At 39.9% G+C, this 25,101-nt stretch overlaps 1 protein-coding gene across 10 annotated transcripts in view; it reads right to left on the bottom strand.

Annotated features, from left to right (window-relative positions):
* Positions 1–19,462, bottom strand: part of LOC134537110 (F-box/LRR-repeat protein 20-like) — an 80,337-nt gene extending 60,875 nt beyond the window's left edge. For 8 of the 10 annotated variants that reach the window (XM_063377406.1, XM_063377407.1, XM_063377410.1 and 5 more), the window contains exons 1-4: positions 18,834–19,014; positions 17,986–18,075; positions 15,840–15,907; positions 15,212–15,341 (exon numbers count right to left, since the gene is read on the bottom strand). In XM_063377406.1, coding sequence (XP_063233476.1) covers positions 15,212–15,341; positions 15,840–15,907; positions 17,986–18,075; positions 18,834–18,947 — 402 coding nt within the window. In that variant the 5' untranslated portion in view covers positions 18,948–19,014. Of the gene's footprint in view, positions 1–15,211; positions 15,342–15,839; positions 15,908–17,985; positions 18,076–18,833; positions 19,015–19,180 lie in introns of those variants that run through there. The other 2 variants (XM_063377409.1, XM_063377411.1) reach the window with 2 other exon arrangements.
* Positions 19,463–25,101: the final 5,639 nt, after the last annotated feature.

A 25,101-nucleotide genomic window follows, 5' to 3' on the forward strand; every position in this document is an offset into this window, starting at 1 on the left:
CTGGGACAGCCTTCACGCAGTCTGGAGACTGTGGAGCCAGCGCAGCATTCGCAAGGTAAGGCGCGGTCGCCTTGAGTCGGCGCCAGCGCATTGTTGGACTGCAAACTCCCCTCATCTTACACGGTGATTCCTGCTACGAGACGTTATCGCAGAGACTGTGCCTCCTAATAGTAAATGTACGCGGTCCCCCCAGAGGTCCTGGGGGTAGAAATAGCCTATCGACAGTTTTAGCCCGGAGCAAACCCCACCCTTATTTAATGTATAGACGGCATCTACGTGTTGTGTAGGATACCAACAATAGAGACTGAACGTGAATTGGACTTTTGTCGAGCCGGGTGCCCTTCGTAACGTCCTGCAGTTTCAATAACATTATTATTTTTGCTAGTCACATTGTGTCTCGGAGAACTTTAGCCATTGTCAAGTATAAGTCCAATGTTATGTTATTGTTTTTGCCTCAAATTCATCAATATTATTAAAATTTATTTGAAAATCATATATTGTTTATTTGTACTACAGGTTAGTCTCCTTGATAATATTTTAAAGTTATGGCAAACAGGGCTAAGTAATGTTAGGCACTCGTCGATTGACAAATATCATCTACCATTCAGTCAGTCCTGTGTTTGTTTACGTTTGGGTCACTCCAATCCAGCATAACAGCTGTCTGTCGTAATATTATTATTAGTGTGTTATACCAGCACTATATATATATATATATATATATATATATATATATATATATAGACACACACATACACATCAAATTTTTATGGACACCATAACAGCCACAATTTTTTACAAATAACTTCCAAAATGATACATAAAATATAGTTAATGGGTAAAATCCGACCCAATGGGTAGAAATGGGGAAGGGTTTCCGAAAAACAGAAAAACCGCAATAACTCCCATAATATGATGAATATTACATCCGCTAGAGCGTCTAATAATTTGTAGTGAACATAGGATTTTTTTTTTGGTCTAAACCATTATTTTATACAGCCAACTATAATTGCAAAGGATGAAAAAAATAGGGGTCGAAGAACAAAAAATCCCTTTTGGCACAGCCTACAGGCATAGGTAGATTTAAAACTAACTATTTCTTCTGTAAATATTTTTTTAACTTCTATAAACTCATTGAATGGATGTAATAGTGTATCTACTGAGAGAGTAATGAATTTTTTAAAATTCTTCCCCTTATTTTCAACCCCTTGCAGCAATGGTTCGTCCGATTGAAAATTGTTTCAGACAAAAATTTTAGGTAAAAATTATAATACAGTATTTACGAATTCGATGTTGTGACTTCGAAGGAAGTCGTGATTTCTTTTTGTTCGCCAACCCTTGTTTTTTCAACCCCTTGAAGTTGTGGTTGGTTGTATAAAAAATTATTTCAGGCGAAACATGTACATAATAATTTACGGTTTCACACTAAAACAGAGAGGATTTAACAGAGTACATGGTGCATTAATTATGATTTTTTTTTAATTCGACCCCTTTATTTGTTCAACCCCATGCAACAATGGTTCATCTTATCAAAAATTGTTTCAGACAAAAGTTTTAGACATAAATTATAAGATTTCCGAACAATTTGAAAGGATTGAATATTGCCTCTATTGAGGGAGTTATGAATTTTTGTTTAAAATTTAACCCTTATTTTTTCAACCCCTTCCATAATGGTTGGTCTAATCAAAACTTGTTTCAGACAAAAGTTTTAGATACAAATTATTAGAAAAATACATAATTTGTACGAATTCGATGTTATGCCTACTAACAGTTATGATTTTTTTTTGTCCGCCAACCCTTGTTTTTCAACCCTTGCAGTTGTGATTGGAGCAGGAATCTCTCGTTCATCAGGTTCATCGTGGCACACCATAGCGTGGGAAAAAAATGTGCGGAAGAAGTCCTGGAAAAACTTTGAAAATATTGTGTTCTAGGCGTGAAAAAATTAGAAAATGTCTGAACAACAAGTTCATTAAGTCCAAATGGCCTAAAAATAAGAAGAAAGGTACAATTGGTTTTGATAACGATTACGGAGCAGAAAGCTTAGAGCCAGACATACCTGAAGTTGAAATGCAGAAGAAGGCGGGAGAATTACTAAATAAATTACGTGACGATGTCGACGATGTCTGTACTCATGATAAGCTGTTCGCTTTAGAAAGGAATAAATACACAAGGCCAGCACGACAACGCACTTTGGAGAACAATACGTCTGAATCGTCTTTCAGCATCCAGTTTTGGATTAGTAATTCGAAGATTACATCATACTTCTTGCCACAATCTTGTGAAGAACATTCTCTTCAAGAAAGAACTACATACTGGAGGCGGTTAAATATGGAAGGCTACATGAAAAAACCGCACTGCGCAAACATGAAGAGATCACTGGTGTGGCTACAGAAAAGTGTGGAATATTTGTGTCTCAGACAGTGCCCTACCTCGGTGCTTCTCCAGACGCTCTAGTAGGCAGTGATGGCATTGTAGAGGTAAAGTGTTTTCCTTCTATTGGTGAAAATAAATTTTTAGATGTACTTAAAGAAAAGCGCTTGAATTGTTTAGAAGAACAAGACGGTAGTCGGCATCTCAAGAAAACTCACAGTTTTCATTACCAAATTCAGGGACAGCTAAACATTTCAAACAAAAAGTATTGCGATTTCATTGCCTACAGCAGTAATAACTTCTTTGGTCAAAGAATTTTTAAAGATGAACAATTTTGGCTTGACAAGATAATACCTGAAATAATATATAGCTGCATAAAGAGGAAAATGAAATGCAGAAACCCTAAATATATTTTAGAAGCACAAGAACATAAACAAATGGCAAGTATATAAAAATTAAAAAAGGTTAGTTTTTTCTATAAATACCTGAACATAAGGCTTTGATAACAAACTAATATGCTATATTAGGCCTAGTGCTTTACAAAAGTTAAATAATAGTAATAATAAAAGGCGACTGCTTTATCCTAAAATCATAGAGTTTTTTGTTATATAAAATTATTTATTAGAAGTGTTTCGAACTATTGCAAGATTTTGTGTGTATTTTTTCATCTGCTGCCATAAACATTCCATAGGCCTACATATATTTTGGCATATAGTTAATTTTAATTAACACTAGTTTTGTTTGTTTTCACAATTAAATATATTGCATTAATGAATTACGTTATAAGCAGAAGTGTTTTCAGAATCGAAAATGTGTTTTCTCTTCAATTTATATAGGAGATTTTCTTCATATTAGATACAACATGTACGAGATGATTATTACAGAGGTTTTATAAAGTATGCTTGATCTGTCTTAGTACGACTATGACAGCAATTGTTTCTCGTTTTGGAATTTTAGCACTGGAAGTAGTTAACATTTAAATAATTTAATTTTTTTATCTGAATTTGCACAACATTTTTGTAAGTGTTGGAATCTTGGTACTTAAGGTACGTGCCATTTAAATTTCTAATAAATATATGAGTAATTTGTAAGGAAACGTTACTGTTTATTTCGAGGATTCAGAAATTCAGATGGAAAGAATTCCGAGTGTTTATATATTGTATGCACACTCACAGTAAAAATCTATGTAGAAACCTATTATAGATTTTACGTTACAATTCTACAAAATAAATATGTTACTGGAAAGGAAATGTTTTGCGATCTTGGAAAATAGAAATCTCACAAATAAGTTTAAAATGAACCAAATTATGCTTATCTACTGTAAAAAAAAATGTTTGGCATCTTAGTAGTTCCCAAAATAAAATGCTGCATATAAAATACTTTGAGTGTGTGTTCTCCCAATTTCAAATTCTTGCGCATTCTTAAATATTCAAAAGCCTAAGAGTCATTATATGGTTTGGAAACAATTTGACCATTTTTTTTGTATTAGCAGGGATACCAACGTCTACGATTCTCCGTAGTTCCTACGGACAGAGTATGTAAACTACGAATCTCCGAACGGTGTATGGCTGACTACGGATGTGCGGCAAATTAGTTATTAGTCCTCTTTTTTGGCATTCAGTAAATTTTTAATCGGCAGACAAAAATTATTCTGAGAGCCGTGTTCCTTGTTTTATGTATTTATTAATTACGTTGTATTCATTTGTTAGTGAAGAATGCGGACTACAGGCCAGGCATCGCGAAGATGTTTATTGCGTTCTTTGTTTTGTGTAGTTCACCTTCACAAGGCTGGCGCGCGCGCGTCGCTATCCGTGCAGCGTTGCCATTAAAGTGATGCGTAGACGTACCGATGTTTCGGTAGTCGTAGCAGTAGTTTCCAGGATGTTCTGTTACGTGCGTACCTGTCTTACGCGGCGAGCGTACCATACTCACTAAGCGACTAACTTACTTGCACTGTTGCCACGCACTTCAGTTCGGGACATTGTTGTTTACACCCGGTTGCCAGTATTAGTTTGCCTTTGCCGGTTGTAGTTTGTGTTTGCGTTATCTGTTGAAATGTGGAACAGTGGTTGTTAAAATAAATTAGTCATGATATAAGGCGAAGTAAATATTCAACAACCATGTCGGGCGATGAATGCACGACCACGAAAAGACAAAAGGTCGCAGCGCAGCGGTTTCGGACTGAGTATGCACGCGAATGGCAATGTTTGAAAACCAGCGAGGTGTCGGAACATAGTGCTTTTTGTACCGTGTGTAATTGTGACTTTTCAGTCAAACATGGAGGCCGTGATGATTGCAGGCGACACATCGCTTCCAAGAAACACATCGAACTTGCAAAGGTTAAGGCGGGAACGAAATCATTAAGTTCGTTTTTTACCAAGACAGAGAATTCTCACAGCATCATGAATGCGGAAATGCTATTTACATGTTTTATAGTAGAACATAATTTACCACTATCATCAGCAGACCACACCGGAGATTTATTTAGGGCCATGTTTCCGGACTCTACAATTGCTAAGAAATATGCATGTGCGCGTACTAAAACAACTGCAGTTCTCAAGTCGATGGCGCAAGATACAACACGCGATGTTGTTTCCATCCTGCAACATGGTAAGTTTTCCATGGCAACTGATGGCAGTACAGACCAAAATAGTGTTAAACTCTACCCCATTTTGGTCAGTTACTTTGACAGTTCTAAAGGAGAAATAGTAACTGCTTTGCTCTCCATTTTAGAAACAGACGACAACACTGGAAAAGGAATTTTCTCTGTTATTGATTCAGAGATGAAGGCAAAATATATACCTTGGAAAAATTGTGTGGCATTTGGCAGTGACAATTGTAATACAATGTTAGGGCATTTGTGAGGAGTAGCATCCTTCTTGAAAACAGCAAATCCTAGCATAGTAGTTCAAGGTTGCATGTGCCATTTATTGCATATTTGTGCCCAGAAGGCTGCAAAACAGTTGGGGAGTGACATCGAAACATTAGTTGTTGACATTTACTATTACCTTGAAAAAAGCTCAAAGAGGAAAAAGGAATTAGTTGCTTGCCAAAAGCTGTGTGGTTTGAAAACACACAAAATTTTGAAATATGTTTCGACCTGCTGGCTGTCATTATTGGATGCTATTAACAGACTTTTGGAACAGTGGGATGCATTGTTAGAGTTGTTTGGTGTCGAAGATGAGTCAGTTAACGATAGCCATAATTCTCGTTTCTTAAGTGTAAGGAACATTTTAAAATCTCCTCTCACCAAGCTGTACTTTTTGTTTCATAGTAGTGTATTACCCGCTTTCACTTCTTGCAATGTAAAGTTGCAATCTGAGGCTCCATCCATACACATTGTTAGCAGAGAACTGTTGGCCTTGTTCACAGATGTTGGTTCGTTTCATGAAACCAGATGCAGTTGTTTCAACTAATTCTGACATAACTGAGGTACAGTTAAAAACAACGGCATCAGAAATCAGATGAAAACCTTGTGATTGGAGCCAAAGCAAGAGTTTACTTAAGGGAAAATGAAGAAATACTTTCTACATCACAGTTGAAGTCATTTTATGAGTCTGTCAGAAATTTTTTTGTTGTAGCTTGTGACTATATGATTTCTAAACTGCCCATGAAGGATAAATTTTTGAAACACACTGAGATAGTGGATGTCAATCTTAAGAAAGAGAAGAACTTTTCATCTGTAGAGTATCTTATGTCTCAATTTCCTGGGGTTGTCAATGAAAGTGAGATGGATGAAATAGAGCTTGAATTCAGTAGGTACCAGATTGACGAACTAAATCAATAAATCCTAGGTTCACCAAAAATGGACGTATGTTGGGGAAAAATCTCCAAATTGGTAGATGCGAGTGGCAGTGTTAAGTACAAGGTTCTCCCAAAACTTATGCTGACCATATTATTAGTTCCTCACAGCAATGCTGCGACAGAGCGTATTTTCAATATAGTAAGGCAAAATGCTACTGACTTTCGTGCAAATCTTGGAACTGAGACATTAAATGCTTTAATGGTTGAAAAAATAAAAATGGGTGCACACAGAGATAAATGTTACAAAAAGAAGTTTTCCAAGAAGCAACTAGAAATGGCTAAGCATGCTACTGTTAACCAGTTAAAGCAAGGAGGGGTGCATAAGGAGGATTTATAAATTAACTTGTTGGCACACTGCTGAAATGAGACGATTTTGTAAATATGTGTGTGTATATAAGTTAAATGTATATAGACATTCCAGAAATGAGTGTACAACTTAAAAAAAAAAATATTAGGCCTAGGCCTATTTCATAACTTTCGGAAATATGTGATCAGAAATTCCTGTTGAGGTGAGCTTGCAATTTTTTATTTATAATTTAGCCATAAATGAGATATTTTAGTTGTGAGTGCAGGTAAATGTAATGTACCATGTTTTAAGTGTTCTGATTTATTTGGTCTCTCATTGTGTTTGCATGTGCGTTGTATGTATACAAAAAAACAATTTTGGTCATTTGTGAGTTTTAGAGGGCAGATAGCACTTAAGGTGTTCATTGTTTTCTCTCTTTCCCTCAAGGCTACCAATGTGTATAATTTTTAACCTGAAATATTATAAAACAAAAGCAAATTTCCAACTGGTAGTATATTTAATATTCAGATACAAAAACTGCGTAAATAGCAGTTTACACCTTGAAATTAAAATTTTTCCGGGGGTGGGTCTCTCTATCATTCTTTTGCGGAAATTACCGTTGCAGTTAATCAGTTTTCTGTGCCGGTACAGAATATGCTGTATGTTAAAGTTATACTTGAACTAAGTTAGAAATTATACCTCTTTCTTCTGCATTTCTCTTTCTTACCGTCAAGGTTTTATCACGAAGTGTTTTTTCTGTTTTTTTCTAATGCTTCTCCAAAAGCCACCCCCAAGCATTATCAGAGTAAAAAAATATTTTATCAGAAGTTGCTTATCTAAGGCAGTTTAGAATGCACACTAATATCCTAAGTATTTTTAAATGTCGTTTTTATTTGTATATTATATTGGTTCATATTTGCTGAAACTCAATATGCAGGGTTACATAATTTGATTGTGTAAATTTCCTATGCTTTTTTTCTTCAAACCCATGATTCAGTTGCCCTGCACAATATTCGTTCATATCTGAACGAGATTTTATTTGTGAAAATTTGCCGCAAATTCATGATTGAACAGTTAATAATAACGTTTACTGAATTGTTGGTCTGCAGAACTCAAAGTACTCATTTTCAATCTCTCTTTCGTGTGACCACGATCCTTTTCGGTGTTAATGAATGCTATTTTTTCATGCTAGTTAACTGTTATTCTATATTTGAAAATACCTGTATTTTTAGTGTTGTTCATTCGAATTTCATACAGAGGTGATGGGGCTGCCCTGCGCGATGCTGTGTTTCAGCTGAGTTTTTCATTGAAAACGCCAATGGAGGGAGCTAAGGGACTCCTTGTCAAGGAAGTGATCGCGTGTCATATTTTCTCTGTCCTCTTCGCTTTGGCGTTTCGGTTGTCCCTCAGTTCCTAGAAACTCTGCAGGTAGTCCTGGAGGAAGGGTGTGAGCGGATGATGGTTGTGTGGGTTCCTGGGGAGGGGGGCGGGGTGGAAGAGGACGGCATTAGGGAGAGTACAGTCGCGCCTAGAACATTGTGGCCGGGCATATACCAGACTTGCGGGCAGGTAATTTGGCCTTAAAAAACACAATTTAGCCAATTCTCTCATTTTACATTACTGAAGAAAAGTATATTTTTAAAAAAGAAACCGTTGCTTGCCGTTTTACCGACTTTTTTTCTTCAACCGACATCTCGGTGAATCTTTTTTTTTTTTGCAGCCTGATGTCCCTCAGATTTAATGTGCCTTTCAAGTAAATTTTTTTTTTCTATTCCAGGTGGCGATTACATAAATTAAAATTGCACATTAAAATATTCATATCACTTTCCTATAACTGTTCACTTTTGTATTCATTTATGCGATTGCGAATGGAAATGACGTTTCGTCCCATTTTTACCACGAGAAATAACAGTATACAACACATTCACGAGTATGCACGTATTTGTAAACACGCAACATTCCACAGACTACACAAGAACGCGGCTTTCACGTGAAACACAGCCAGAAAATGGGACTTACAATTGTTAGCGCAACGAAGCAGAGATGTCGCAATATGGTGGCCTAAAAACTTGTACTCTGCAAGATGACGGACAATCTTCCAGCTAGTTGTTCTTTGCTTTGTTTACAATCGCGAGGCACGGATGGCCAATCTACATTCAATATTTACGAACAATAGTAGTTGTGAATGACGTGACAATAAGATACTTATGCTGAATACGCCATAAAATGATGGTTTCTTTTGATACTGAACTGAAACAAAATACAATCGGTAAATAAATTGTGTAGAGTGAAGACGAATCTACGTTTTTTTACCTTGATTTCGCATTTATCTTGGAATAGTCTAGATTTAGCATTTTATAGCGGAAAAAATATAATTTAGCATATTTTAGCATCTATTTAGCAAAAACTAAAAATCACCATCCCTACCTATTACCAAATTTAAAACAAAAAATACACAAATTTCTTTCAAACTCCTCTATCATTCCTTCCTAACTCCTGAGCTAGCCGAAAGGTAAGGGACGCTCAACTACAACCCTTTTAGCTGCTAGTCAGCTCGGCTAACCTATTAATGAAATTAGAAACAAAAAATTATTCAAAGCTATACACAAATACACACAGCACTTGTCATTTCACATCAAACTTGAAGCTTTACATACCTGACTTCAATTTCTACAAACAACAAATTGACAATTCTACAGTCATGGCATGACAAACACTTCATTAAGATACAATCGTATGTTTCTATTTTTCAAAAACAAATTATATGAACAAATGCCCTTCCTTAGGTTTCAAATTAACCTGGATGAGGGGTGGGAGCAACCAAGAAGGGACGCACCCTTGCAAAAAAAAAAATCGGACTCCATGCCGGAAACATATTTAAAATTAACCTCCTGGCCCCCCAGCTGCCTCACAAACCACATTACACAAAAAAAAAACATTTGCTGCTTATTTAGGACAATACGAAAAAATTCACCTGAACTCTGGACATCATGAACACACAACTGCTTCTGCAGCTTCAAAACTCGACGACTGTTATTCATTAACGTTTAGTATTACATTTCATACCTTTAATATAGGATGTTGTCACCCTGTCATCAATCCAAACCAAACATTTAGTATTACCAATATGAAGCATTTTCATTTAAAATCTTTAACCATTTCAAAACTATATCATTTTCCAAAAAAAAATAACTCATAATAAATTTCAGTTTACATCTTCCCATGACACAACATTAATCAAACAAACCATTACACAAGTGCAATGCAATTCTCACAATGTAAAGCATTTCTTCTCATAATAGTATTTAGAAACTGTCTACTCAAAAAGAATTCATACTATTATTACTATTGTTTCAAAACAGAAACTATTCACATTAACTTTGATGTATTTATCTTTCTTTTCTTTAAGAATCTTGTAAAAAATTGCTGTCATAAATTTTATTTGTGCATTCCTATATTATACTATAATTATTCTTCAAAAAATACAAATACTCTACAAAATACAAAAAAAAATATCAAAAGGTACATGATTCAATATATAAAAAAATTCTGAAAAACATTAAAAAAAATGGCAAAAAATTTAAAAAACATAAAACACAACACAACTAGTTTTGATTCCACCCCTCCATTTAGGCAGTGGGCCAAACAAGTCTACACACACAGTTTCAAGATGTTGCATTACCCATTTCCATTTACCATGCCTTTCTTTTGCCTGTGCACATAGCAAAAAACTGCTTATTATCTTGGCTACAGTTCTGTACACATGTTTCCACGCAAAAAACCTCTGAACATGTTGCACCGTTTTTCTCAAATGGATAAATGCGAAAATTTTAGTTTGTAACCTATTCTGCATACACAACCCACATTTTGTCACATTACTGTTATAAAAAAATTTTCCTTTTATCATTTCTCCATAATCTGCAAAACTTAATTCCCTGATTACCTCCTCAGCAAACTCATCCTTAAGTGTATCTGAGAACACTTTCATCTCATTCTCCACTTTTTCCATCTGTTTACACAAACTCCTGATCCTATGTGTATTACCTCTGAATTTACTAATTTTTTCAACCACATTGTCCAAACATTCCCTGTTTCCCTCATCTAGGAATTTTTCACATTTATTCTCAATGTTTACATGCTCATGTACATCATGCACAATAAATTCAACATTTTCTTTTGACACTATTATTTCCCTTTCACATTTTTCTACATTTGCTTTATTTGCACACTCATCTACTTTGATTGTACACATGGCTACCTGTTCATTAATTTTAATTTTAAAGTCATCAAGTTTGTTCTCCACCCTGCCAAATTCCTGTCGCAACTGTGTAGCTATTTCGCTCCTAAACTTAGCAATCTCTTGTGAATTTCCCTCTATTTTGTGAGTTGCCTGATCTATTTTGTTGTTGATTTCATTTTGTCCCTGAAAGAGTTTCCGATATCCCTGTTCAATTATCTGTGTCATATCCCGCATCATCTCTCTCATCCTATTCCATAACTGATCATTTGAAACTGACCCCCCCATAACCTCAACTGGGCTACTAATCGTCATCATAATGAAATAAACCAATTACAAAAATTTTACCCAAATACAAGTTAAATTCTCAAAAACAATATAAATAACACAGTTTTCTTAAATTTTCCACTTGCTATTATCAGCGACTCATCCCACGTTGTCCCGCGAAGTGACCATCTCGATGTCTGGCAATGAGGTCCTGAAGTCCCATGGTGCCTTGGGTCGCTCTGTCCCGCGATGTACCACTTTCCGCCGTTTCTCTCGAACACTTCACTTGCTGAAGCAGCCCGTAGACTCTCGTCGCGGAGAAAAACTGCATTCGCCGCCCAGCTGCGCCAACAGTTCCGGAAATACTTTGCCGTTTTCTTCTAAACTGTTCAATATTAGTCGTAGATTTTTTTTTTCTTATTTCAGGTTATTGTAGTCACAAACTATTTTAAGAATGTTTATATTTTCTCCTTCGCTGCCGAAATGTCCGTCTTAATCTCAGGGTCGTGTCCAAATTCAAGCCAGCCACACGATGCGCCGCCAAATATAACGGTTCGTTATATACAAAAATAAACAGATGTTGTGCCAATTTTTTAGTGTTTGTTCTATTTTTTCAAACTAGAATGCACAGACGAATCCAATCATTTTCACAGTTTTTCTCACTCATTCAACACGTACATCTGCCCGTCGAAAAATGCTCACAGTTTGCGCGATGTGAATTATCGAAAAATAACGTCCTTCAGTAATCTTTTACTGCAAGTACACAAAATTAGTGCGGCCTCAAACGTGGCCGCACCCAGCGAAAACGAATTTCGCCACGAGCCAAAACGCCGACGTCGGTGATCACAATTTCTAATTTGGTACTGTCCCAATGAAAATTAAAAAAAAATTAGGTTAACTTAATAATCGGCCTGGCTCTAACCACCAACGTTAAATTATCTATTAGCAAATTACTTCATAATTTGCGAGAAGCCACCGAACGCGACCTATTTGTGCAGCGTTCGACGGACGACTGCTGAAGAACTCATGACACGTCTCCTCCACGCAGGGAGTAGAAGTCACATGACCTCACCAACCAATCACACGCACGCTTCATTCACACTACAAGTTACAAGCCAATCACAGAACAAATTACAATACATGAAAAACCCTGTACACACATAACTCGGGGCTTCCCTTGATCTGTCTCTTTTCAATTTCACATCAAAATCGGGGACTCCCATTCTCGTTCTCTCTCCCACACCGTGAGACAGCAGTTATCACTCAGTTCCCACGCAGTGGGGGAAATCCAGTCTTTATCTCGGTTGGCGGGGAAGCATTGTTTCTTTCTCACTCACACTTACAGGCCTCTTATGCCTCTCTTTCTACCCATCACACCAGACACATTCCCTTGTTCTAGAATCATTCCTCACGTTAATGAACATTACAAACAGCAATTATAATACAAATTACTTTACAAAATTAAACTTATTGAGAAAAACCTGAAAAAGTAGGCCTAAACAGGTAAAATTCTAGTACAGCGACTTCTTTGTGAATAATTACATAAAAAATAGTACTGATTGAAAACGTCTCTTAAAATACAAGGTACATTCTTAAAACATTCAGCAAGTGAAAAATATCAACTCTAACATACATAAAAATGGTAAAATATCCTTGAAAAGACATTTTTTTTAGAAATATTTACATTCATGAAAATAGTATTATTTAGCTAGGAGGGCAGGGGTCTTGCAACGTTACAAAATAATAGTATTTTTAACATATAAGCTCTGTTTGAATGTTTAAAAATAGGGAAGAATAAATTTTACGTTTTCTATTAACAAAATGCTATCTTAAATCAATAGCGTAAATAAGGGTATAAAACGAAATTCGCAACTGTTTTTATAGCATGCATGTCTGCCAACTTCAACACTAAACAACACACAAAAGTTTTATTATTGTTTGTCCATGCTTCGAATCACATTTGAACTTCTCTCGGTGTTTGGGTCGTTTTGCCGCAATATTTCAAATCCCTTCTCAAAAATTTGGAGTGCCTCATTAAATAATTTTGGGCGTTAATGTAGGCATAAGCTGAGTTTCATCATCACTTGCCTCTTCTTAGTACGCATTTTCTTGCTGCTCTGCGAAAGCGATTAATTCATCATTTGAAAGGCCATCAGTACCATTTAATATTATTTCTTTGACATCGTCAAAGTCCATGTTAAGTCCCGCTTTGTTTCCTAGGCTAACAACTTGTTCACTGATTTCCTTAGTTTGGTCAAATCCATGGAAATCCTGTACAGATTCTTCCCAAATCTTTCTCCAGACACCCTTCATGGTTTTCTTTTTTAGTTCTTGCCAAGCACATCCAATGTAATCAATCGCATCTTTGATATTAAATGTTCTCCAGAAATCCCACAGACTTGGGTGCATTTTCCCCATTGGTTATCCTTACAATTTCTGCTAGCATTTTTCTCATGTAGTACCTCTTGAATGTAGAAATTACCCCCTGATCCATGGGCTGGATAAGTGACGTTTTTGGTGGCATGAAAACTACTTCCACAAAACCAAGCAGTTTTTCTAGTGTTTCCTTAGACGGGTGACCTGGCACATTATCCATGAGGAGTAAAACTTTCTTTGCAATATTTTTTCCATCAAGATATTTCTCTACAGCGGGACCGAAGTGGTTCTCATACCAATCAAGAAAAAGAGCTTGTGTTACCCATTCTTTTTTGTTGGCCTTCCATGTGACGGGAAGATGGGATTTATTCACGTTCTTCAACGCCCTTGGTTTTTCTGAATGGTAAACTAAAAGAGGCTTGAACTTAAAATCTCCTGCCGCAATTCCACCCAAAAACAATGTCAACCGATCCTTAGCTACCTTCACACCTTGGGCAGACTTTTCTTCTATGGAAATAAAAGTTCTCTTCCTTCAGTGTCAAGTTTTTTATTTTTACATTTGATTAGCTCAAGTGTTGTTTCTGCACGAATAGGATATAATTTCTATTGAAAATACATCAGCATAATATATATAGTCACGGCAGGTCATTTCCCGTGGCAGCAGGACACTGCAACTGCAATTCATTTCCCGCGGTAGCGGTGGGAAAAATGGAGGGGAGGGGGATAGCCACAAATGGACGTAATTTGGCCTCGCTGGTTCGTACGTACAACTCGGTCGTAAGGACAAATTTGGAGAACCGTGAGTGTACGTATAATCGAGGTTTCACTGTATGTGATTAAAATATCGTCCAGAAACTCGACAGCGCTCGCAGTGCAAATAGAGCCAGCACAACTTCATCGCCATCTTGTAATGTGATTGTTGTGGTTTTCGATATGACGCAATCTTTGACGCGTTTCACATGTTTATTCTCGGACAATTCTTTTACATTTTCATCATCTATGGCAATTGCACCAAGTTGTTTATGGTTGTTACGTGACGTAAATAGCGGGATGGATTTGATTTTTGAGACATAATTCGCGTGAAAGTATTGTATTGGACTAAATGGGAACTAAACGGGACCTGAAGAATACAGTGCAAATAACGGGAAAACGTAAATAACGGTAATGTAAATAAGGGGTTTCGCTGTATATAAAAAATTCTCAAAATAACACTTGCACATTTTCATTTATTGAAATTATTGATTATTACGAAAGATAATGGTTTAACAAACATGTAAGATATGTATAGTAACTACGTAAATTTTGATACTTAAAATGTTAGTTCCCCGACTTTGAAAACCACCTTTCCCCCTAGTATACAATCGAACATATGCACAAGCAACCAGCAGTCTCCTGGTGTTGACTGTTGGTGAGTACAGTGTTGTGATACTAAAGATTTGACTTGCTTATTCTCTGAGTTTCAGGATCCACACACCTCGAACTGTTACACAACGGGCATGAATTCCTGCTGTATAGCCTCACTCTCTGGCATCAATGTGAAACGGGTGTAAAAATGTCACTTTATGTTTAAAATTAGGACTGTGTGACTGTGAATATGTGCCAATTGTTCAATAATACATCCGGGCTAAATGAACATGATACTTTCGAGTTCCAAATGACAATGTAATCACCGCCTCGGCCATACATAAGGGAGTGACCTAGGCAGAGAGATCACAGACACCCAGTGACCGAGCTGGCTGTCACTATCATCAGTTTATGTAGTACTGATAATAGATATTCCATCTAAAGTTACAATCGACTGATTTTTTTTTTTTTTTTTAAGCCAGAACTAGAAATAACATTAAAAAAAATAAAAACGAGGCAACTACACTCACCTCCACATCTTTTTGGAACTCAAACAGGTCTATCCTCTGCCAGTTGCTGCCGTCAAGGGCCAGCACATTCCACGCGCGCGAAACCTGCGCGCAGCGGCACAGCGATACCACGTCCAGGTACGAGAAGATCCTGCCACACACGCACCAACAGCTTGTAACCAGAGCATCCTGGCAGGATTGGTCCAGCAACGGTGCAATGGAGAGTATTGCTCACAGGAATGGAAGTGCTGTGAGAAGTGCACCATCATCCACAAAACCTGAATCATGAAAGACTATGTGATTGTCTCATGGCCAATGATCTGGAGCCTGACACAGATAACACTGCTTTAGCTGTGATTAAGAGAGTTTGAAGTTTCTTTTTCTAAACTTTCAAAAAATCATTTACTGTCTTTTACATTATTATGTAAACTACACAATAAAAGCTAAAAATGCTTAACCCGACTGCTACAATTAATATAACACTAAATGAATGGTTACATAATTAGGATAAGTGACAGCAGTGAACTCTTCTACAAACTTACCACTTTAAAAAGTGAGGTTGCTCGCAGCTTGAAACCTGCCTTGCTCACAACTCCTAGGGATCGAAACACAGATACCGGTGCGATGGGTCGAGATGGCTAGCACTCACCTGAGCAGAAGCTCCTTCGGCAGCTTCTTGTTGATCTGTGCTTCATCATCAGAGAACACCCGCGTCAGCTGCACAGACCAGCAAGCCGTTATTTGCCACCATACATTAACTGTAAGTACTGACTGAAAACAAGGTAGGATTATTTTTGTCATATTTGTCTGCCACTCATTGAATTATGTCAGCCAAAATCATGTGTAGTACAAAATACTCATGTTTTTAGTTTACATTTATCATTCCAGCAGACCTGTGCTTTAGATTAAATATTATGAATATTAATTTATAATTTGATACAGTTAATTGTTTAGTGTTTTCTTTTTAACCCCCAGTATTTCTTTAAAAAATTAAAAAGGGCTGTAATATTTCAAAAGATAAACAACATGCCAACAACCACAACAGTTCGGACCACTAGCACATACCCTTTACTACACTCTAGCTTCACCACACATAATTTTAAATCAACATTAATTCAACATTGTAAAAACAGAAAACAACACTCCCAAGAGACAAATTACTCATCATTGAAGGAGAATCTAACCAACTATTGAAAACATTCTCACATGCAAAACCTTTCTCTTCAATCCTCAAAAAGCATGATAGGGCCCTTTTTCTTCGATCCTCAAAAAGCATGATAGAGCTAGATGTAGGGTATGTATGAACTATGATATAAAAAATTACTTCAATCAAAGGTACTAACTACTAAGTTAAATATTTAACATAATAGACGTAGGCATTAAAAAGTATGTCAATATCATACTAACAGAAATAAAATAAAATTATAATGTAGCATACAAATTTCCATGAAAGGAATAAAATAACATCACAACATTTTGAAGTATTTGAATTTTTTGAACAGTACAAAACTGTCTTCCAAAAGTAAGATTAAAAGAAGAGCAGACTTTTTTTAGGGATGCCCAAAATTGAGCAGAACCGCCCTCTTTCTCCACATCCATGCTTTACAATTCGCTGTAAGAATTTAAGATGATAGTATTCAAAGATTTAATAAAAACAATCATCTGCAAAAAATAATTATGCACATAGACGTTAAATGGCATAACCTAACAATCATGAAGCACAAGGAAAATATGGAAGAACATAAAAGTTTCTTAAGACAAATTTGGTCAAAGGCCTACTTAAAAAACAAAGGAAACATTTCTTTCACAACTACAGCAAAACAGTTCCCCAATAAAAGCTTGAGGCAGGTATCTTTCACCTTAGTCTGTTCCGCCATTTTTACAAGACTTTTCAAGATAGTGGCTGTAAAATTTGCTAAACAGATTAGAATGTTAAATATCATGATCATTTCAGCAACCTATTTTTTCTACAGCTATTCCTGAGTTCTAAAAAGTATTTTGTGTTGGCTAATTAATTTAAATAAATCAAGAGAGAATGTTTTGGGCAAATAAAATTTAAACATAAAATTAATAAATTAAAATTAATAATTACTATATATGTCTGCTAGTTTGTAGGTGAAATATTTGAGGTAGAGCTGCACTACTCAAGGATGTGCATTATGCAAGGTATCTAAGAGCAAAAGGACTGTGGACATGAGCAAGCGGACCATCACTGCAGTACCCAACAGGAAGACACCTAGCTCAACTCCAAGCAATATGCATTCCCAAGGCTGAAAGAATTACCAAGACTGTCACCGAGACTGTGTGCCAATCAAGTGCCTAATCAAGTTCTTTCACTCAGCTTCCAACTGCAGGTACCAGGAGTTTGTAAACTTAAACGTTCAAGTAAATGTTTCTGGGAACCCTCCTTAAGGGTGTCACAATTAGGACATCTCCACACCCATCGAACCAGTGATGTAACTCCAGTGACGTAAGTCAGTACGGACACTGAGTAGCCAGCTCGCGCAGCTTTATTTTTCAATATATGCCGCACTTTCTTCTTTAAAGTGGGTTGAGCCAAACACAATGTAGCCATAAACAGAAAAGAAAGAAATGTCTAAAAACTGCTTGCTGTATTCAACCATGGCTTGACAAAACAGCGCAAAATGTCTAGGGAAGATAGAGAGGAGATATTTTACTGGCAGATGCTCGATTGGTCAGTTTGAGAGCACAAGTGTATGATGTGGTTGGCAGCAGAGGTTAGAAGGCTGCTACGCTCAGAAACAAGCAAGCATGTGGTGTGCGCAAGACTGTACCTGCATGTAGCTTTGCTTCACGCTGTTCACCGACAAACTAGAGCGCTCTTTCTTGTTCCTAGCCGGCAACCACCACGCCTTCCCACCTCCCTGCGCAACACAGTAACAACTAAAACAAAACAAAAAGAAAGAAACAAGGAAAATGTAGATGCTCGATGTTAAAACCAGGAAAACAAAAAGCAAGCACTAACGACAAGGTGTGCAGGGTGTAGCTGTCGTGTTCTAAAGTCACTTGGTAGCTAAAGTCAATGGCGTTCCCGCAAACAGGCACAGCCACCGATATATGCGGGAACTTCCGTGAACGCAGACACTTGTGGCAAGTAAAACTTTCATACAGAGTGCATCCGAGCAGCGAAAAACTCCCACAATTATAAGGAACAATTATAAAACTTAGGTAGTTAAACTTAACAAAACAATCTTCAAATTATTGTAAATATTATGACTTGATGTAGGCTTTTGGACATACAAACGGCGAATTAAAACAGCAACAAAAATCTCGAATTGTTGACAAAGGTCCACGTGATTTTTTTCATCACAGCAGATAACACGAGCGTCAAAGTTTGCAAACAAACAACTGACAGACGAAATTACAACATGACTGCCGATTTTACCGCTGATGCGGCGATCTGTCCATCAGCCATTGGCCGTGATGTGCCTAGTGAATTTGGGATCTGCCATCAGCATCGCATTTGCCCGTTTCATTGGCTGATTCTGCCAACAATCAGCAGCTAGCAGCCATCAGCATTGCCATCAGCACTGTTCATTCTGCCAGGGCCTTTAGTGGTCATAAAGCCTATTTAAATTGAGAATAAAAACTAAACATACTACAATACGAAGGCATACTAAACCTTGAAGTACGCATCCTTAGTATTTCTCAAGCACATTAGCTTCGGGATGATATGGCTATTAATAATAAATGACTTTCCCTTTGTTCTCTTTATCTTCACAAAGTTTCGATACATCTATATTATTAATAACCAAAACATATCTTTTCATTACAGAACTTTTCAGTTACAACATACACAAACATAATATACATACCTTCAGATAAAACGATTGCCCAATAGAACAAATATTCTGATCGTTTTGGACCACCAGATCAGCTGTTTTACACACGCACTAATGGCGGACAGTTCACAAGTTCAAACAACCATTAAATTTAGTAAATTTGAACAATAAATTTAATTTACTATACCTCCAGCTTATTTCTGTTGGTGTGGATCATCTTCCTAAGATGTGAAACTTGTTTTCAAGAATTACAGATAGGTGTAATACGGAAAGTAGTGCATGACCGACATGCTATTTCAATAATATATCACAGTATTAACTTCGTACACTTGCCTTCGATTTATTATTATTATTATTACTTAACCTGCAATTGGGCTTTCACCCGGTGGCAAGAACTCCCACTCACTCCCCTCTCCCCCCCCCCCCTCCATCAACTTTCTCCTCAGCTCCCTCCCATCCCTGACCTCCACCATTTCCTCCCCCAGCCCATTCCACTCCCTCCCCGTCCTCACCCGGAAGGTGTTCCGCCCTCTCTCTGTCCGCCTCCACACCCTCTGGAGCTTACATCTGTGGTCTCTTCGTCCTCTGTACTCCCCTCTATGTACTTTGCTTCCCAATTGCCCCCATCCCCCTTCCCCCTTCAGCACCTTGAACATCCTGACCAACCTTTCCACTCTTCTTCTCCTCTGTAACGTTTCCCACCCCAACTCCTTAATCATTTCCGTTGGGCTATGCAGTTTCCCATCCTGCCCCTCCCTCCTTCTCCACATTCCCATCACCCACCTAGCCGCTCTGCGCTGCACCCCTTCCAGCTCCTTCACCTCAGTCACCAGGTAGGGGTCCCAGACCGCCGCCGCATACTCCAACATTGGCCTGACCAATGTGGAGTATGCCTTCTCCTTTGTCCTCCTCCCAGCTCCCTGCAGGGTCCTACCAAGCAACCCCAGCGCCTGCCTTCCCCTCCTGACCACCCCCTCTATGTGCTCCGCCCATCCTAGGTCATTTTTCAGTGTCACCCCCAGGTACTTATATCCTGCTTCCTCTCTTATCTTATGCCAGAGTACAGTGCACCTTTTTGATACATTGATGTATTATTACTTGGCACATGCAAGTCGGATTTATTTCTGGTGTCATAAGTGTGTATTGCACTGTTATTATTAAAACTATCATTATTTTTAACTACAAAATTAATTAATGAGTATATATACTGACACATCATAGTAAGTATTGACTTGTCCCAGGCAGAGAGGAGGAGCGGGAGCGGTCCCCGAACAGGGGTTGCTGCCCAAAAGTAGGGGAAGATCGGGCAGAGATGAGGAGCGGGAGCGGTCACCCAGTTGGGGTCGCTGCCCAAAAGCAGGGAGAGATCAGACAGTGGGGGGGGGGGAGAGCAGGAGTGCTGCCCAAGAGCAGGGGGGGGGGGAAGAGTGGGTGCGATCCCCGAGTAGAGGTCGCTGCCCAAGTGCAGGGAGAGGTAGGAAGGAGGAGCAGTCCTCCAGAGAGATCGCTACCTAAATAATACTGCTCAAGTATTCTTGTCAGTTTTATTTACCCAGAAATACTGGGAAGAGCTTTCTGCCTGACTTAGCTCAGCCAGAGTAAATATACAATGTATGTACATATTCATCAGGGAGGGCACATCTGTACCCTTACTGTGCATGCATATTCGAATTACAATGCTCTTTACATTCACTTGTATGATTTAAAGGCTTCTTGATACCACACTGGGTATTTACATATTTGTCCTGAATTAGGCTGGGCAGGTAGAAAAAGTTTCCTTTATTTACATTCCCCTTTGTCTGCCATCTAGGGGCGGGTGGCGAACTAACTTTCCTCCCCATAGATTATGTAGGATGGGTGGCGCACTTGGGGCTTGTGCTATCATACCAGCATGGCCAAACTGGTGGACATGACAATTTGCCCACCTCCCTCTGTGGCCTTGGCTTGTTGCACATGCCAGGAGTCAGCACGCTGGGCTTCAGTCCCAGGGCTGGCTCCTCTACACTGGCCACTACACTTCGCGGAGGTTAGTCGGTAGCGGGCTGGTCTGCCCAGCCATTCCCATGGTCGTATGGTCCTGGAGGTAGTTGTCCTGGTGGAGAGGGGGCTATTAGGTTCCTGGGGTTCGGGGTTTTTGGATAGATCTGTTTTCCGTCTCCATGGCTGCAGGTGAATCCTGTTCTGGGGAAACCATATTCTGCCGTCAGCCGCGGTCTCGTGTTCGAGTCCGGGCGCGAGTTCTAGCGGGGTGGCTGGTCTGGTTAACGTTTTATGTTCCGGGAGGGCGCCAGGCTAGCTCGGTGTCTAATCAATGGGGGTTCGTGGTTCGTTGCCCCAGCATGGTCCGCTAGAACCGTCGGCGGTATTGCTTGGGAATTTACGTTAAAGAAGAATGTGTGGGATTGCCATAGTAGCGACGTGCCTTTATTCAAGGGATTGACGTCACACCTTACAATTACTGAGCACAGACATGCCCCTGAGGGCTACTTGTCCGTTGCGGGGTGCAGGCCGGTATATGTTCAATGTTTCGTGGCACTGGTTTCTCGGGTAACAGTATGCAGGCCAAGTACATTTGATGCAAGAGAGGCGCGCACAGATGACGTGGCGCAAAGTTACGTTAACAAAGTACACTTAATGAAAATTAGGCGCGCACAAATGACGTGGCGCAAAGTTACGTTAACAAAGTACACTTAATGAAAATTAGGCGCGCACAAATGACGTGGCGCAAAGAGTTTGTGGGTGACTGGAGTCGGCCAGTCCCGTAAGCGATTGTTTCTACGCGGGTGCCGTGCCCACTGGGTGGTACACGCACCGCCACTAAACTTGGCGAAGTTTCCCTTGCGGGTTTGTGGTCCGCGCGAAGGCGCGTGGCCTTAAGAAAGTTCTGTGGTTTGCGGGAGACGGCCCGTGCCGTATGCTGAAGAACGACCCTGCGCACCAGGTGTGGTGCGGGGCGTCTTTACGTTTACGCGGTCGGATTAGGTCCTGAACCGTAAAAAACGGACCGGGCACGCACGGAGAGGTGAATAGAAAAAGGTTTGGTTTATGCTAAATGACTATATTTACCGGACGTTACTTGCGATGAAGACAATGGTTGTGGTCTCTCCGTGGGACGTAGGTCCGTCCCGGTCCGCGAGTCGAGTAGAACTGCGGAACTGGCATGGCGTCCGGTGGCGCGTCGGCCCCTGCCGCGCCAAGCTTGACCTCATTAATGTTAAAAACTAAATGACTGCGTCTGGAAGAGGCTTTAAGGTCGCAAAATTCGTAATTAATTGTTTGAGGGGGAATGGGTGTGGTTCGTCTCTAGTCCACTCGGATTTAGTGTGCTTTATAATAATAATGTCTGGTTTGGCCGTTCGGCTCGGTGGCTCGCTCGACTCGGGTGGGCCACGGCCAGGGGTGCGTTCCGTTAGCGGGAGAGTATACTGGCGGTTGCAGGTCGGGCTTAGGGATGGTCGTCGGTCGGACGACGTCAATTCCTCGATCTGGAAAAGGCTCTTTCTTCCAGTGGCATCTTGCCTTTGAGAGGGCGCTGCTCAGCGGCTGTCTCCATGACTGCATGGTCGATTTCCCCTTTGGGGTTCCTCCTTTCTGGCACCACTGAAAACCACTGCCCGAGTTATTTTGGCTTAGCTTGGTTGTGGCAGAGCGAAGGGAAGGAGTTTCTTGAGGTCTCTGGTCCCCTTGTGTCAACACAACCATAGGTTGGTCTCTGTGTTGTTCAGTGCAGATTCCAGGATTAGGGTTAACACCACTTTGATTAGGGGCATTCAGGTCATCCATTCCTTTGGTGCCCCAGTCAAGAGTCCGGCGGGACGTTCGTCCGAAGTGTATAGTTTGATTTTCAAAGTCCAATATCGCCTGCTGCTGCGTGAGCCAATCTTGGCCCAGCACAAGTTCTTCTTGAAGGTCCTTTGCGACTAGACATGGGATCTTCATCTCCACATCGGCTATGCAGCATTGTACCACAGCATTGCCCAGTAAGGTAATGGTGGATCCCTGGGTGGCAAGCTGTGCCATTTGGGGTTGGGAATTAATAGGGGTCCCTATTATCTGCACAACACTCTCGCGCACATAATTAGTGGTGGCGGCTGAGTCGATAAGAGCCTGAATGGGCTGTGAGTCCAGTTGCACCTTGACTCTTGGCAGTTCTTGTTGTGGGTGGTGCTGTACGCACATAAGGCTCGGGGTCGGTCTACCTTCGAGCCGAGCTTGAGAGTTGAGGTCTTCTACCTTCGGTGTAGGGGTAGGGCTCGTTGGCACCACTCTTTCCCTCCAGGGGTCTACTGTGTTGAGGCTGTTCCTTTCAGACTGTTTGCAGCGGAGCACTGGGCAGTCTTGGTGAAAGTGTTGTTCAGGGCAGTGCCAACACTTCGGCAACCTTTTGTTGGGGGTAGCATATTCTTGTACCAGGATTGGTGGTGAACAAGGTTTACTTGTTACAGTGCCCCTAGTTTCGAGACAGTCTCGCTGCACGACAGTGGCTCGAACCATAAGTTTGGATAAATTCTCGGGAGGCGGATGCCGTAGAAATGGCCGTAGGTTGGGCCACACCAGCTCCAACAAGGTAGGAAGAAATTCATTTGGGTCTCTCCCTGGGTGTAGCCTCTTATAAAGTTTCCTTTTCTGTAGTAAGAAACTTTCGACATCCTCTCCTTCCTTTTGTTTGGTACCATATAATTGGGCAGTAAGCTTTTCCAATCTTGATTGGTTTCCAAAATGGTTCAGGAAGCCCCCTGTGAACTCTTCCCAGGTGTCATACAGCCCTTCATGGTTATTCCACCATCTAGAGGCTTCCCCAAGTAGTAATGGGCCTATCTGGTCCACCCATTCGGTGGGGTGGATTGCATGTGCCCGTAGGGCTTGCTCCCATTGGTGGACAGATTGCACAGTGTCCTCATGATCCTGCCCTCTAAAGGGCCGAGGTACACTTGCAGACCCTGTACTTGGAGGTAAACTGGGATTCACTCTACACTGGGCGCAGGTAAACGACATCCCAGCAAGGTCCAGTGGTGTATCTTCCCAGCCTAGACAGGCGAGATGGTAGTCGCGATGGCAGGCCTGGCAGGTGACGATGACTAGGGCTGTTTCCGGGCAGTTCGGCGCGAAGCAGTGCCGGGGAGCTGGAACTGTTGGCTTCTTCTCTACCAGAAGCTGTCTGCAGGGCTGGCATATGTGGATATATGTCTGTTCACTGACTTATTCCACGATACCAAGGCATTATAGGTGAAACTGGGCATTGCAGCATACACAGGGAATACTGGGTCCATCCGGTGCACTGCAGCGAGCTGCAGCACAGGATCCAGAAGACATCCTTCAGTTGGGTTGGGCGCCACTAAGTGTTTTCAGCACTTCTGGAAGTGTTTGTGACTCCGGCTGTGCTAATAGCTCTTGTAGAGGCAGGGCGTGGTCCTCCGGTTATCCAAGCTGACTTTAGCTCAGCCAGAGTAAATATACAATGTATGTACATATTCATCAGGGAGGGCACATCTGTACCCTTCCTGTGCATGCATATTCGAATTACAATGCTCTTTACATTCACTTGTATGATTTAAAGGCATCTTGATACCACACTGGGTATTTACATATTTGTCCTGAATTAGGCTGGGCAGGTAGACAAAGTTTCCTTAATTTACATTCCCCTTTGTCTGCCATCTAGGGGCGGGTGGCGAACTAACTTTCCTCCCCATAGATTATGTAGGATGGGTGGCGCACTTGGGGCTTGTGCTATCATACCAGCCGAGGCCAAACTGGTGGACATGACAGTATCCTTAGATTCTTAAACAATGGTCTACAAGAATCATAGTGATTAACATTAGACATTATTATAATAATTTTTTTTGTAGTAAAAAAACATCATTAGCATAGGGTGATGATGCCCAAAAATGATCCCATATGACATTACAGAATGAAAAAACGAAAAATATATTTGTTTTAAATAAAAAACAGATACAGTTGCTGATAACAATTGAAGTGCGAAACAAGCTGAACATAGTTTAGGTATCATTTTAACTATATGTTCCTTGCCACACAAGGTATTGTTTACATGCAAGCCTAAAAATTAAACACTATTTGCTTCTGTAATTTTAGTATCACTATAATTCAATT

Source organism: Bacillus rossius, chromosome 11, assembly GCF_032445375.1.
Source record: "Bacillus rossius redtenbacheri isolate Brsri chromosome 11, Brsri_v3, whole genome shotgun sequence".
Classification (NCBI taxonomy): Eukaryota; Metazoa; Arthropoda; class Insecta; order Phasmatodea; family Bacillidae; genus Bacillus; species Bacillus rossius.